The 16,798-nt window shown below is 37.7% G+C and overlaps 1 protein-coding gene across 1 annotated transcript in view; it reads right to left on the bottom strand.

The window, feature by feature from the left end:
- RHPN2 (rhophilin Rho GTPase binding protein 2) overlaps nt 1–16,798 on the bottom strand; it is a 31,134-nt gene that overhangs the window by 6,283 nt on the left and 8,053 nt on the right. The window contains exons 2-10 of the mRNA XM_054640694.2: nt 13,934–14,049; nt 10,701–10,829; nt 7,951–8,026; nt 6,892–6,969; nt 6,120–6,244; nt 5,029–5,195; nt 2,566–2,753; nt 934–1,090; nt 31–150 (exon numbers count right to left, since the gene is read on the bottom strand). Of these exons, the coding sequence (XP_054496669.2) occupies nt 31–150; nt 934–1,090; nt 2,566–2,753; nt 5,029–5,195; nt 6,120–6,244; nt 6,892–6,969; nt 7,951–8,026; nt 10,701–10,829; nt 13,934–14,049 (1,156 nt within the window). The remainder of the gene's footprint in view (nt 1–30; nt 151–933; nt 1,091–2,565; nt 2,754–5,028; nt 5,196–6,119; nt 6,245–6,891; nt 6,970–7,950; nt 8,027–10,700; nt 10,830–13,933; nt 14,050–16,798) is intronic.

Raw genomic sequence — 16,798 nt, 5'->3', positions numbered from 1 at the left:
AGCCAAGAGCTGTGTGCAAGTGGCACTTACCCAATTGTTTTCTCTGGACTTTGTCCTTCAAAACAGCAAGAACCATCAGCCCTTCAGGCATGTGGTCATACAGCTGGGACAAGGCTTTCTCCTGCTGGTCTTCATCATCACCAGGCTGCACTGTAATCATGGATAAAAAACATTAATCATACACTTCTCTTGGTCTCCTCTTCCTTTAGGTGTATTGTTGTGAATTATTATTGAGAATTATTACTACATTCTCTCCCAATGCAGTAAAATACTTCTAGACGAGTATATAAATGTCACCCTGGGTTTTTAAGATTTTCTAAGCCTTCTGATATTGACATTCTTGTAGTGAATTTTCTCACACACTTTCTGTAAATAACTCATTGTTTTACATTCCTTTATGGAGGAAGAGAGAGTTGATGGACTGTTGGTTTAACCAGTGGCACTGGAGAGGTGCCACTGTCACCCTCTAATCCACTGTCACTTTTGGAAAACTATAAATGTTAGAGTCAGAAAATAAATGACCCTTTTTTCTCTTTCACCTTGAGAACGGTGTGAGCGTGTGTTCTTTTGTGTCCTATAGCGACATATAAATATATAAATAAGAATTTCAGGTTTTTATAATCTACTATATGCAAGTAATACTTACATGCCAAAACATATTGATAAAATCTGAACTATTTAGTAGCATATAATGGATATATAACTTCTCCTTTGTTTCTGTCAAAGTTAGTTTACTGAATGTTCACATTTTTCTCAAAAGACAAAAAGAGCATGGCCTCATATTTGAGTGGGGAAAATGACCACAATTTAACATAAATTAATATTAAAGCACCAAAGTTCTTGGCTCCAAGACTTATTCACAGACCAAATTATAACTGTTGGTGTGTTTATTGTTTTTATTTATATGAAGATATAAAGAAGTATGATTCTTACATTCATGGTCACACAGAATGGTGGCAGTGAAGTAATGTGCCAGAGCTTTGTAATGGTCTGACTTTATTTGTGCCAGCTTAGACCAGGAATAGGGAATATTCTCTTTCACTGGTTCCTGATTCATTGCAGTGTTAACCAGCATATAAACCTCTCCCACCTAAAATAAAGCAAAGAATTAAAGTATTAGAACTTAATAATATGAGGCATTAGGAAGTCAAGAGGTATCATATTCAGGCTTAAGATAATTTAATATACAGTCACATCAAAGAAGGGGAAAATATGGTTAGGATGGGTTGGAATTAAGTTTGGAGGAAAATTTGAAATGTTTTCTCTGATTTTTTTCCTCACAAGAAAGGTAAATCAATTTTGTACAAGAACAGATGGACTAAGTCAGTCATACTACATGGCTTCATAGTTAAATAAAAACACCATATAATAAACAGGTCCTAATTTACAAATATATCTCATTAATTCAGTTGAAAAAAAGAGTGAAGCATATTGAAACAGTAGGTTTGTGCTACACTTTCAAACTGTGGAGTCAAACATAGCCTTAAGTTTGTGTGGGCTAGTTAAAACTGGGATATAATCCTTTATACAGAGGAAATAAAATAGTTTTTCAAGCAGTGAATGCTGCTTTAATGGATCAAAAGAATCAAAAATCTTTCCCCTGCAGCTGATCAATCCTACAGATAAATCCCAGAGGCTTTGTAGGGTTGGGATGAAAGGCTTTGCCTTTTTTCTTGGATGGAACCCCTTTTGTATCTGCTACTCTGAAATAAAAGCACAGGAATATCCTCATGGCACACATTTTTAGTGCATACCTCAGTAAGTTCTAACACCACCTCCTGGGACAAGCCCATCTCACCATTTTCTGCCAAGGCCCAAGACAGCTCTGCAGGTACCAATCTGACTTTGTTTGTCAGGGTCCCTCCCTCACTTACAATTCAGCAATTCAGCTATTCTTCTGGAGAAATCCAAACGATTTTTAGGTTTGCATGCCCTTCAGCAGCTGGCAAACAAGGTTGTGTTCAATACTTAACAGGGAACCACACAAACAAACACCCTGTGACCTTTTGTATGTAGTTCTGTGGATAAAATCTGTACTGTTTGAAAGACCAACATAAACAGCTTGTTAAAAACCTTCAGCAAGGTCACTGCCTATTTCTGTAAATCTCCATGAATGATGAATTAAATAAATTGTAACAACTCTAGAATAATATTTAAATTTTGTTCACATTTTAAACTTCTGAAAGGTTATGCTTTTAACTGTAGTTTGTGAGCTGCCCTATGTTATTCTTGGTTTCCAGTAATGGTTGTTAACATATAAATTTAATAAATATTAATATTATATACAACATTATACTATATAATATAATATATAATATATAATATATAACAGTGTGTATATACTATATAATATATATAATATATTATATATTATTATATAATATATATTATATATAACAGTAGACTAAAAATAATAATAATAATAATAATAATAAACACAATAATAACAGTATATATATGATATCATATTAAATAATAATAGTTAATATTACTAAAAGCTGTAGGCAATAACACAGCACTGTAAACACTGATTTTAAAGACTAGATTTCAAGTCCCATATTTTACCTTGGCAACTTCCTGTGTCATTTTTACTAGTGTGAAAAACTCATTACGTATTCCAGAAAGGCCAATCTGCTCAAAAACACACTCCTGAGCTTGTGCAAGCATCATTTTTACCAGAACATTCAGCATAGCTGGGCTCATGTCATAACTTGGGGTGTGAGTAAAGGTCTCCTTTAAGTAGCTTAGAACTCCTGCAATTACAAAATGGTTTTGTCAGCATAGCAAAGATAAACAAGGGAACTGAATTCTAATATGTACCACAAAACTTAGGATTTAAAGGATATTTTCTAGTACTGCACTACAGCAATCTGAAGGAATTCTTGGCACATAAGAAGTTGAGACTGACCTACAGGCTTTGCTTTGCATTGCCATCAACCATTCCCAAGAACAGCTGTCAAAATTACACTTCTGAGCAGCTACAGAAACTGCAAATTTTGAGGGCACTGCCTTCAGATTTGCTTGGAAAAGTTCTTGTGATTGACCATAAGACTGTGCTGAACTGAATGTGATTTATACATGGGAGTGGCAGGCTGTGGCTTATACAGGGGACAAAAAAGAGAAAAATCTGCACAGCTCTAAGGAGATGACAGTAGTAGAACCTCAGGATAGAAGGAAATGACATAAACATATTAATGAAATATTAATCTTCTTTTCAGATGCTGCTAATTGGACTTGTGTGTCCCAATGAAAGCTCCAATCTGTGCCTGTAACTTAGAATTTTCATTTATAGATATATAAATATATTTAATAGGGTAAAAATAAGATTATTCTCTAGACATTTGGTTCCACCAAAACATCAGTAATTTCTATCACTTATCAAATCTGAAACAAACACTAACTGTAGTGCAACAGTGAGTAACAGTTTCATGGATGGAAGCAGAACCCTCAGCAGGCATCTCATCAAACTGGTTTAGTGAGTTCTCCTGGCTTGCTAAAGCTGACAGACCTGCAGAGGTGTAACAGTGTGGCCTCTGCCTTTTAAACATTCCACTTTCTGAAATCTTAGTTCCTGCCACCACACTCAGTTCTGGCTATGTTGTGCTGTATTTTCCCACTAAACAGTATCTGTGATTTTTGATTTTCCATCTTACACTCATATCTGAATTTTTAATATGCCATTAAACAAATTTAAAACGTGGCCATCTCTACCTTTTTGCACTAAGAAAATTAATCCCAAATTTACCAGGCATATCCCAAGTACTGATGGAGTGCCCTACTGAAAGGAACTGAAAGTATAGGAGGAAAAAACATGATATTTTTTATTCTCAACATAATTCTGCTGATGCTGAGGATAAATTCTGTGCAACATCTTCCATTCAGCACTGGGAAACAGTTAATACAGACTCTGTATCATGCCCTGCCAATGAAGTGTCACAGCACCATGCACAGGTACAATGAAATAAATGCCTCTGAGCATGCTGCTTTGGGGCCCTGCAAAGGTAACTGTGGTAGCAAATAACACCTTTCCAGTTTTGCATTAATTCTGTTCTGCAAATATGTTGAAGTGAAAAGCAGTGATTTTTTTTATTATTTACAAAATGAAGGAGCAGCAGTAAAATGGAGAAATTTCCCAAGTGTTGAAATTTCTTTTAGATGAAACACAAAAGTTGAAAAATAATTTATTTATTTATTTATTTTAAATATGCACGAATAAATAATATTTTTTTTTGATAGCTGTGTATTCAAAGGAGGGGATTTATGAAAATTCAACTCTGTGCTCCACAGCTTTTAGTTGATAAGGCTAAGTGCAAACTAAGGCATACAGTGCAAACCAATAGTCACAGATATCAGTGCAGAAATAAATCCTACAGAACTTATTAATTACATAGCACATGTCTTTAAATATTATGTGTAGCACAGATGATACTTACAAAGCAAATCAGAAAATTTATTTAAAGGCCCCTAAAGAAAACAAAAGACTCTGTAATATGTTAGTTCAAGGGAAAGGATTCCCTTTACTGGAATTTCTATTCTCCTGGCTTGGGACAGATTGATTATTTTGAACCTGATTGCCTTTGGAATCTATGGAAAACAGGTAATCAACTTCCAATGAATTGCAACTTTCACCAGAGGAAAAAGTAAGATTCATTTTTAAGACCCTCATATGGATAACTAGGCTTAAGGGTTTTTATCAAAGCTGTCAATTGTCTCTTGTACAGATCTTACCACTGAGGTAAGAGTGTCAGTGAAACAAGGAATGAAGCAGTTAATGCTGCTGCAGTAACTCTGACCTCTGAACTGCAGCTCAGGAATCATTAACCACTGCACTCACTATCTTATCTGCATGTTCAGACTGCACTTCCAGGTTTTAAAGCTTCATCTGAGCTCTTCACTGGGCTTCCTGATTGTCCCTATTCCTCCTTTTCAGTGTAATCAGGCCAGCAGGAAACACAGAAATCTGTATGACATCAGAATGAGACTGGGGACATTTGCATGAAGACCTTTCCATTATTTTAAGATGTGTACCTGCAGCTTTCTGAAAAGCATCAACAGCATTTTCAAGTCCAGCCTGGGTCTGACGATTGCACCTTGTTCCAATCTGGGTGTAGAGAGCCCCAATGTTGAATAAAACACTGGCTTTTTCAAGCAGCAGATTTTGCTGACACACTGGGACACCTGTGAAGGAATCATACCTTGGGAAACAAATATTAGAAGTGTTAAGATAAGCAGAGTCCATTGGAAAAAAACAAGCACTTGAATTCTGTATTTCTGAATGAGCAGTGGAATTATTAACTGTTCTGCTACAGTGAAAATGAAGGGGAACAGAAACACCATTATGTTCTACAAGGACAATCCACATAATTAACCAAGGCAGGGAACAGCTTTGTTTGAGCAGGTTTTACAGCAGTGCCTCCATAAGCTCATTGCATTTAACTCAGAAATGCCCAAAAAACATCACAGAGGTGGAGAGCAGACTGAGCAGTGTCCATATGTGCTGCTACCCTCTCCTACAGGTGCTGCCAAAGATCAACTGGCATGGTCAGATCCTCTACTGCTTGTGTTTAAAGTTTCTATTTGCAGGTCTCACTAGAAATTTAACAGTTTCTCTTGGCCACATGGTAGTCATCTTTTTTCATCATAAAAAATTTGAATTCAGAGTCAAATTTTGCTCACAGATATAGTGAATACTCCCTTATAAAAAAATATGTTGTTCTTTTCTCTTTTCTGGCCCTAGTGGTCTTCTTAACAAATTGAAGGAGAGGAATTAAGGTGTAACCCCATTCTTTGTCCTCATTTTGTACACCTAGGTTCAGAATTCAGAATCATCTGTAGCTATCCAAAATGAAGATTATTTCCTCTCTTTCTCCCTTGTGCAAACCTGTAGCCCAAATCATAACCTAGCCAATGGTTTCACTCTAAGCATGCAAAAAGTGTACTGTATGCAGGTTTAGTCCTAACTTAAAAAAAAAGAAAATAAAAGAAAAAAATTGACAGCACACACTGCAGGGATTCAAGAGGTGATACAGACTGACATACTTCAGATTAAAGACAGTTAATGATTAACCAATGTTCTGGGGGAAAAAAAGACTGAAGAGAAACATGAACTACACACTTACCATGTAAATAAAACTCCAATGTGCCTGGTGGGTGGGAAAAATCTGTTTTCTACATAACCAAGTTGCAGAAAATAGCTTATCAACATCTCAATGCCAGCTTCATCTCTGCTAGGAGTGCGGCAGGCCTTGAAAGACAACAGAATAAAATTGAGCTCCAGGGTGAATACTGAAACCCCAAGGATAAAGCTCTGCTTCCTTTGGACCTCTGCATATCATAGAAATGTGTGGAATCTGAGAACAGGAAGCTTCAAGCCATATGGGTTCATGCCAAAAGTTTTTCAGCTGCACACAAGTAGCACACAACCTTTAAAAAAGCAAACAGAATCTGTTTGGCAAGTCTCAAAGTTAATTAAATAAAGATTGTAGGTATTTTATGAAAGCTAGAGAAGGCTTATGTTTCTAGCATAGCACAGGAAACAAACAATAGTCAAAAATACCCACCATTCTACTACAGTATTTTGCCAGGTTAATCCACTTTAACACTCTCCCTGCTAAATTTAAAATACTTTGAAATAAAAAAATAATCTTGGATTAACAAAATTTATAAACTTACATCAATAGCTCAATCATTTTGCATAACTGCATCTGTTTCTTCACTTTTTTCTTTACTCAGACTGTAAAGCTCTTGGACAATGGACATTCATGCACCTTGTCTCAGAAATGAAGTGAACTGTTGTACAGTAAGCTATAAGTAAAATGTTGCATTTTGATTCTATACAAATATTATTTACCACTGTTAAAAGACTTCCTAGTATACCATACTTGAACTTACTTGTCTCAGATCCATGAGATCTGCTATTTCATCTTCATACTCTGAACTGTCTTGGCTATAATGTTCCAGAATAAAGTCCTAAAAAGAGAAAAAAAAAAAGATAAAAAACTGGAATATCTAAAATTAGCCTAAACTATTTTTTCTGCACTTCCAAACAGTAGGAAATTGATTCAGTTGTGATTTGAACAGTGTCTACTTCCTTTCAGCAAACATGTAACAATGAGACTTCAGTAAAACAGCAGGATTAGGATTTGGTATCAGACCAATTTCACTGTGGTGTAAAGGAACCAAATATCTGCTACATAAGCTCCAATTGGTTTTAAAGCAACAACACTTAGTGGTTTTGAAAGGGACAAACAAACTCTGCTATCTAAAATGACAAGGGGATCAAGTGACCATAAAAACTTGTTAACAGAAAGAGACTGCCAACTTTTTGTGAGCTCCACTAGGGCAATTCCACTTAAAAAATAACAAAGCTGCAATGACATGGAGCAGTAGCATGATCTGACCATGGAATTTAACCCACAGAAGTAAAAATAGACACAAATGCTACAGTGATACAGGATGGTTTACTGTGAGATTAAAATCTGTATTGCACAATACACAGAAGTACAGAAAATACAGAGGATGGTTCAAACAGTCAGCAAAGTACATCAGACAACAAACAATGCTGCAACACTGTTCACAAGTGAGCTATCTTAGTGTAAGCTGGTGCATCACTACATTATGCTGAGTAAAACCTTCATTACTACTTCCTCTCACACTTACAGCAGTAATCAATACTATTATTAGAAACAAAACCATGGAAGGAATTTTTATTCTTTGGTTTAGCTCTGTCTTCAAAATGGAATTTCTTATAACATTTTTGGACCTCTTGTCCTAATTAGGTAGGAGCAATGATGCAAATCAGTGGTAGTTAATTTTTAACATAGCGTGATCTTGATCTTAGGGCACAACAAAAAATAATTTGTACCTAAATTACTTCTGTTTCTTTAAACAAATCTGAAATGGAAGTTATTACTGTTAACTATTCATTCTGAAACTGTATGTAAAACTTACCTTGAGGGGGAGTGTAAAGTCTACCTCCTTAGTTTCCTTCAGGCCAAGAGGTACCAAGGGAATACTGAAAGTCTCTCTATGGAAAAAAAGCAAAAAGATTCACAACTTTTTTTTCTGCTTCTGTTATAAGTACTTTTGTTTTATTTGATGACAGAAAGTTCATACATTGATGGAGTAAAGAGAAAAGTATGCAGCTCCTCTCTGCAGAAGCAAACCTGCCTAATGGCCTCTACTTCTCAAGAAGGGACTGAAGAAAGCTACTTGCCTGCACTTTGTTTTTTTCCTATTATTTAAGCCTATTTTTCCTCCAGGCAAAGGAAAGGAGACTCTCAAAGGCTGCCTTACTGCAATTTAGCTCCACAGCAGCAAGGAGATGTGCCACAGTAAGAGCCATGGTAAGCATCAGCAGTTCTAATAATCTGTATTTTATATGTTACCAATGGTTTTGTATGTAGTGGGCATTTATGTGGCAGGGCCAAAGTGCACCAGCTGTCACAGAGAAAGGGCTAGGAGCAGCAAGTCCAAGAACTGCTTCATTTCTAGACAATGCTAGGTGTTAACCTCTAGAATATCACAGGGCAATAAGGATGAGAGCTGACTTGAAAAAAGGTCAGAATAGCTTCCAGATACGTATTTGGTTGTGTAGATTGAACAGATTATTATCAAGCAATTAAAAAGTTCATCTAATATTTTCACTTTTCAAACAGCTTTTTGCCTGTCTAACCATTGTTTCGAGCATTCCATTACCAACTACAAAATCCCACGTTCATTTATGGTCTTGTCAGCAAAACCAACTTTCTTATTGGTGAAAATTCCATCTTGAGAGAGTGGCAGTAGAAATGCAGCTTCCTAAGCAGAGCAAGAGTCCTGCATGATGCAGAAAGTGGCTCTGCTAGCTTGGAAAGGACTTCCAGGATGCAGAGCCAAAACACCATTTCAAGGGGTGCAAATGATCTGATTTCTGATGAGGCTTTTAGAAGAAACCTCAACACTTTTCCCACAGATTATATCAAGAGTTTTTCCTCAAAAGGAAGTGAGACACATGGAAAGGAAATCCTAACTTAGTGATTTAATCCATTCTAGTGCCATCCACATGCCCTGTAGGCATCAGCATTGGTCATTCAAAGAAAGTGAATTGAACTTTTTTCCACAGCTAAGGTGCCACACCCCTGGAGCCAATCATGAGAGGACTGAACAGTTAGGGAGGTGATCCTGGATTTCCAGAACTGAGAAGAAATAGCATCACCCTTCTCAATCAAGCTGAAATGTGTGCAAGCCCTGGGAGGGCCAACCTTGCATTGTTATAACACAATGCAGGGTAGCCCAGTGAACCATGGGTGTGTCCTTATGTTAACAACTGCATGCACAATAGGCAGAACTATTAATAGCTACTCACTGTTAAAGGCTGGACAGCACTCACAGGGAATATCTGAGCTGATGAAACATGAAAAGCATTTAGAGCTTAAGAAAGGCAAAACACCATTCAAAATAGACTGGGAAAGTAGGATCAGGAGAGAATAACAAGCATACTGCTGTCCAGCCTCAAGGCTTCTGCCTGCCTACTGCTCATCCTTCAGTGAGAATCCTAATATTTTTTAATATTCTTTAGCTAGAAAAAGAAATAGTTCTTGTGGAGCTTTGCTCTCGTTTACACAGCTGTAACTGCTCTCTGTGCTCACATGCATCTATGAAGACCAGGAAAATCTTGAACAAGAAACCCAAATCTCAAAAAAAAAAACCCAAAGAAAAACCAACCAAAAAAACCCAAAGTATTTTTACATCAAATAGTTGTCAAAGTTTGCCATGGGAGTTGGAGGGTAAGAAGTTTAGCACAAGTTGCTGTTTGAGAAAACTACAACATAGATATTTTGCATCAAGTCAGCATTCAGTTGGAAGTTACCTCCCTATATCCTTTTACATTAAGAATTCCTTGTAATCCACCTGGGAGTTTAACACCTAATGAGAACAGTGCTAAGAGGGACCCAAAATTATACCCCCATCACATGAAGTATGTGTATTTGTACCTTGAGCTGCTGTTGATCAAACAGTAAATATTTAGTTTTAGGAGGAACAAGACATATAAGTGATTCAGAAATCATTTCAGTATGCAGGCAATGAATACTCCTTAACTTTGAAGTTTTAGCTTTCAGGAATCCATTGCAATTTAAAACTTTGTGTGCTCTTCAAAGTGGAGAAAAGTATCTTGGAAAAAATCCAGCTTCATCTACTAAAAATTCCTCTGCTTTAGCCAAGAAATTTATGTTTTTCTGTCACTGAAGATGACACATCCAAGACTACCTAAGCTGCTTTAAACATCAGATCAGCACTGTGTTTCTGTCCTCCAGCTCCAGGGCACTGCTGAATGCACCACATTTGAGAAGAGATATTACTGTATGGCCAAGTTTGTTACTCCAGAATGCACTGAGCCAAACTCCCACTCCAATGGGAATTCTGCTAAGGGCAAACTGCTCACAGTAGAGCCCCAAGAGCTTTTAATGCTCACAATGCTCCTCTCCTCAAAGCAACTTCACATCCAAGGAGCAGTGGCACACACATTTCCCAAGAGAAGGACAAATATGCAGACTAACCCTTGGTCAACAAATCCACCACCAAGTATGTTCTCCTCCTATCAGGCTCTCTGCTCTTTCACATGATTAGTGTCCAACATTCACACTCCCCTAGAAACAATTCTGTTTTCAAGGGTAAACAGAAGATCTGTTAATAATTGAATAAGGTAGCTTTATACTTACTCTGCATTTTGATAAACTTCTACTGAGATATTAAGTCCTTCCAATTCCTCCTTTAAGATCTGCAGGTCTGAATTGACAAAACTCAGTTCCAGCAGGACTTGCTCTCGTACTTTGTTGTTGGTGGTTGCTCTGCAGAGACACAGCAATTTTTTATTGCTCAGGAAAAGGTTTTCTACAAGCTTGCTTGACCCCCTTCAACCTCCAATGCAAGCATTCTCAGCATTTTTAAGATTTCTTTTTATCTCCTTAAGAGATGATACAAGATCTCATGTTTCAGAATTTATTAGATTTTTCTGTCAAGAGAGTGCCTGGGATAGTTTCAGATAATAGCATGCAGCCACAGAAGATGTCCTATAATCCAGATTTTCCATGTATCATTAAGAGTTTCAGATTCTTTCATTTATTTTCAGATACATTAATCAAAAAAACTAAAGCATCTTAATCAGAATCACTGTCCTATTTTCAGATTATGTGACTTTATTTTTTCCTATGTAGAACTAGGTGGGTGGAGGTGGGAGAGTCAGGAGACATTCTTCAACAAGACTTTCCCACCTTATAAACTGAATAAAGCTCTGTTGAGACTTCTGACCTTATGAACAAAAGAAAATAACTTTCCCTCAAAAGTTATTACAGAAAGAAATATCTTTCAACCAGATCTTTTTAATACAAGGCAATTTTCTCTATAATTTGATTTTGTTGGATGCAAATATGATTTTATTTGCTTGTTTCCTTTACCATTTATGTATTTAAATGACAACACTTTGAACTGCAAGCACAATGGATGTTAGCATTTAACACACCCTGAGCATTGATTTGTGATTACTTATTTGTGTATTTATATCACAATCTCTAATCTAAGTCTCCACACTGACAATTTCATTAGAATATTGCTCTTTTCAAGATACTTAAATCACCTGTCTCTATAAATCCACAGGTATGAGGTTAAGGTAAAAGGTATCCATGTTTAAGATACTGTACCCTTATGTTAGAGGCTGAATCTGAAGACAAGAATAAACTTAAATTTGCAGCATTTTGCATTTACCTTTATTTCAAGACAAAATTCTCCTTCATAAATCTTTATGAACAACCATCTCATAAATCTAGGCTCCACTTGGAGCAGTTCTCCAGTTTTATGGAGCACCTTGACGAAGAACTAATTATTCCAAGACTAAAATTCTAAGTTGTTTTTCATATTAAAAATGAGTTATGTGATTTTCCTATGCTGTACTTTAGAGAATACTTTGGATTGCTTGAATTAAGCAATGTTCACATCTGTTGCCTTGATAAACCAAACTGGAGACAAACATATTGTGGGGTGGATCTTCCTTGATAAAGGCAGCACCCACAGATAATGGGCAAGTTTTGATGCCACAAGCACTTGAATTATGATGCATTAAGGCTCCATGCTTGGTCTAGCTTACCATCCTCCACAGGAGAGATTCTAATATCTTTTTCAGAAACCCCAAAATTCCATCCAAATTGATTTCTCTATTTGCTCTAGGGCTGTGAACATCCATGTCAATTGAATTTGATGGCCTTTTCATGTTTTTTACACTGTATAGACATACTTTGGAGTAAAAACCAGTGAAAAACAGCTACAGGGGCAATGTGGTATTGTCAAGATTCACATAGCTCTACACTGAATTTAATTTTAATTTCCAGAGCAGAAGCCAATAAAAAGGAGAAGGTAACTTTTAGAAACTCTAAGAACAAAAGTCTTGGCACTGTGTGGATCATGTGCTTCAAGCCTAGTGCTTACTTTCAGCTGAAAGTAAAGAAACCTGCATTTCCAGTTTTTTCTCAAATTCTACTCCAGGAGGCTTCCTGTGGACAGCAATTGGGTTGTTTCTTTTAGAACTTGATGAAATTCAAATAGAATCTGCAAACATAAAGCTTGTTTGTGTTTTTTCCTTAGGAGACTGTAGATACAACTCATCATGTGAACTGTCTGGTGGTCAGGTTACTTATAAAATTGCTTCTTTCAAAGAACCAGCAAGTTTTAATAGTTCAAAAGGTGTCAATGCATTTTAGATTTCTAAAATCTTAAAAATAAATCTGTTCCTCTACTCTTAAGTAGATTGAGTTCCCACTCCTGTAAATAGCAACTTCAGTATTTCAGCAGTTAATAGTGGCAGCAGAAAGCAAACTTTAGGATATGTAGGTTAAATGTTACCAGTTTCCACACTAGATATTACTCATCTCTTTAGCCCTTCCAAAACACTCCTGAATTCACAAACAGAAACATTAACTGAATGAAGTATTCTGTTTCAAAAGCAGGTATAATAATTTTGCTAACCACACAAAAAGCAGTAAAATTCTAAGTCTCACTCCTTAAGTTAATTACCAGGAAAAAAGCACACTTAAGTCAGTCACAGAGGCTAGAATTACCTCAGTTTTCAACCTGTCATATCTCTTGCAAGTAAAGCAGGTAACAGACAACAGGCAAGCCATTGATTAATGACAAGTTGAAGATTTCATTTATCCAAGCCTTCTGACTTAAGTATATTTACTAGATTTTGGTTTTGAAGACCAGAGAAACAGACACTACAGGAAACCACTGCAGAAGGCAATTGGGATAATTTTCAGTTCTTCTGTGTGAGATTAGAAATCTACAGGCTGTTTATCAAAGAGATAATCACAGGGTCAACATAAGGCTGCTCCTATGGGGACAGCACATATGGAAACACATCCTAACAAAATGCAATAGATGAAGTTACCTCAAACTGCAGGAGAATTTGGAGGCAGCTGGTGGTAACCCAGCTCAAATTAGATGTGTGCTACCCTGCCACTCCTGTACATCATTACAGGGAGGAAAAAATGGCAATGGATGGTCCTTCCTACTTTGCAGCACAGAACTAAAGGATCTTGGAAAAAGCCAGCAGCACAGTGGCAATACCTTTATTTGATTTGAAAGCAAAAGGGACTCATTACAATATTCAGCAAGGTTCACTGGCCATTATCACTAGCAGTAAAGCAGAACAAAGAGAGCAACCTAAGAAAATCTAACATTTTACTCCAGCATAGTATGAAAGAGCACTTGAATGCAAATAATGACTCTGTAGAGCTATAGCTTGAAAGGAATTCAGGGAGATTCACAAATCATTCTACAGTAAGAGATGCAGCATGTTTGGGGAAAACAGGAGAAAATACAAGAGCTAAGAGACTTTACAAAATGAAAAGAAAATTAAACAATTGTGGCTTGGGCAAGAAAACTAAGAAACCATGAGACATACCTTAAAAGATTTTCAGCACCAGCTCTCATTCTCACTGCTCTCAAGATCTGTTGGTTTAGAAGAGCTCTTTGATTTTGCAGTTTGCTTCGTCCAGTCTCAGCAAGAGGATTACATCCCTAGAATTAAGAAAACAAATTTATTGTGGCTGTTGGAAGAAACTTCAGAGGAACTAACACTGAATTTAAATGAGCTTTAAAGGTTCATTTAAATTCAATGTTAAAGGCATAGGTTCTGTATGAATACAAATTAGCTACCTTGACAGCAATGACGACCTGACATTAACAGTATTTCTTGTCTCAAACTTGGTCATTAAAACCAAAAGAGACCATGAACACAGTACATTTTAACATCAAAATTCAAACAGAAAATATCTGTTTTAAACCTTAAGTTCACATGTGAGTTCACAAGTTCTCTTCTCCACTAAAAATATTTTCAAGACATTTTGCAAATGCAACCAAATTTGACAGAATGTTCTAAAGTTTCTAGGATCTTAGGAAAACAGTATCTGGCAAGACAGCAACCCCCATCAAAGCTTCTGCTTAACCCTTGTAAAATATCAGAGTTCTGTACTGGGATATAAGCAGCCTTGAAATACAGCTCTGTCCAAAATAGACTGTGGTGCTCAAAGTTTGGGCTCAAAAATCTGCTCTCACTTTTAGATTCTCTGATCTTTCCTTCTGGTGGCTCAGACCTTCAGTACAATTCCTCCCCCTCCTTCCCCAGGCTCCTCTCTTCACATCTCAAACTTACCAAAATAGAGCTTAACAGGGCAAAATGATTATACTGTCAGACTCTTATCAAATTAGGCTCTTAAAGTGTGAAATCCAGAATTCACAAGAATGTTCCTGTGTGTGTGCATACCTTACCCAAGTACCAGACTCAAACTGCTGCAACCTGTGTTTGAGCAGGGCTGAGCCACTGTATTCTGAGCTAAAACTGCTACAGATGAATAGGACTGCATGTTTGTCCTTTTTTGTTTAAATGAAACACAATTTTAACACATTTTTAAAATATGTTAGAAATTTCTCTGCCACAATTTATTCTTTGCCTCTACCACCCCTTTTTTTTTAAAGTATCAAATGCCTTTGAATCTTAATACTCAAGAGTCTGCCAGCACATCCCTGCAGCCTTAACTAATAATTCTGAAGCAAATAAAATCACTGGTTTTAGGCTTACCCTTAAATGAAGAATGTCCTTCTGAGTGGCCTCACTGGGTATCATTACAAAGCTTATCAAAGTCCTGCTGTATTGTGTGCTACACAAGAAGGAGGCTCAGACTTCTCTGAGTCTTCTTTTAACTACTCCAGCCACTAAATTATGCACTATTTTGGACCTCTCCCTCTTAGTTTTGACTAGAAAAAATTGTTTTTCTTATAAGAGCATTTAAAAATCTATGAACAAGCTCTAATTATGAGTGGTCAAGCAATGACACACCAACAAAACAAAAGTGAGTATTTAAATAGAACATGAAATTCTGATCATGAAGTTCAGTTCTTGTTTTTGTCATCAAGTGAAAGCAAATGGACTTGACAACAGAAATGAGCTGATGAAACCAGATTACTCTAGCTTCAAATGAGAAGGCACATGACCCAATAATATCAATTCTACATATCCAGTTTGAAAAGCTCATAATAAACAGGCAAAATGCCAGGAAGCTTGTGTGCAAACATCTTCAGAAGCACCATTTGCCATGTAACTTCAAAAACCACACCACACTGAATTACTGCAATGTTTCTGCATTGAAACACCACTCACAGCATGAGCTCCCTTCACTGAGGAAGCTCTCACAGAAAGCTCCACACGTGTGTCACAGCCCAGTTGTTTAGCAGTGGGGAGGGCCACAGCAGTGGCTTCTGTGAGAAGCTTCTAGAAGTTTCCACTGTGTCTGCCAGATGGACACACTGCTGGCTCAGTTAGAGAGGCTGGCACTGCCTCTGGGATGCCACATTTAAGGAGAAAACCCAAACAGTGCACAGGTGATTTTTCCCAGGGATGGCGAGGTGCTGTGGCCACCACCTCAGCGCAGCTCAAGTCGTGCCCTGCCTGCTGGCCACCCTGGCCAGCTGTGCCACAGCTGGGAGGGAGGGCAGGGGCAGTGCTGCCCCCCCCTCCTGGCACCCCATTTGAGGAGAGGGTTAAATAATGCCAATGCCAGAGCATCCCCCACTGCCTGTGCAGTGCCAGCGTGGCCGCCTGGCTGGCAGGGGAAACGTGGTGAGCAATTCTGACAGGGAACCCAAACAAAATCAACCTCTCAGCACGGTGGGATGTAGGGGGATAGAATATGAGAAAATAAAGATAGTGTAGAAAGTCATCTTACCCCTAAGGAGTTGCAGCTGGGCCAATTATCAGAGATTAGGAACAGGCCTGACTTTAACAGGCCCCAGCTGTAAGCAATGAGATGAAGATGCTATAAAAGAGTGGGGTGGGTGGGTGAGAAGGGAACTGGAGTCAGTGGCTGCTTTGTGAGGAGGAAAGAGTCAGTGCTGTGAGGAGATGCCCATGAGAAACACCAAGAAGGTGTGGAACCTTTGTGATAAGGAGACAACAGTATGGAACCCCTGCAATAAGATAACAACAGCGGGATCCTGCAGGAACCTTTGAATTGGTGGAATTTGTTGCCAATGACACCTGCAGTTTTTCTTCTAGTCAGAGAAGAGGAGGAAATGAGGGAAAACAACATGGGATCACCAAGGTCAGCGGGAAAGAAAGAGGGGAGGAGGTGTTTGAAGTGTCAGAGCAGAGATTCCTCTGCCAGCTGTGGTGAGGAGTATGGTGAAACCAAGTGTCCTCCTGCAATGCATGAAGTGCACAGGGCATGCAGAGATCCACTGGAGCCTGTGGGTGCCACAGACAGCTGTGATC

This window comes from Agelaius phoeniceus, chromosome 12 (assembly GCF_051311805.1).
Source record: "Agelaius phoeniceus isolate bAgePho1 chromosome 12, bAgePho1.hap1, whole genome shotgun sequence".
Lineage (NCBI taxonomy): Eukaryota > Metazoa > Chordata > Aves > Passeriformes > Icteridae > Agelaius > Agelaius phoeniceus.
This window is presented reverse-complemented; position numbering and strand designations above follow the sequence as displayed.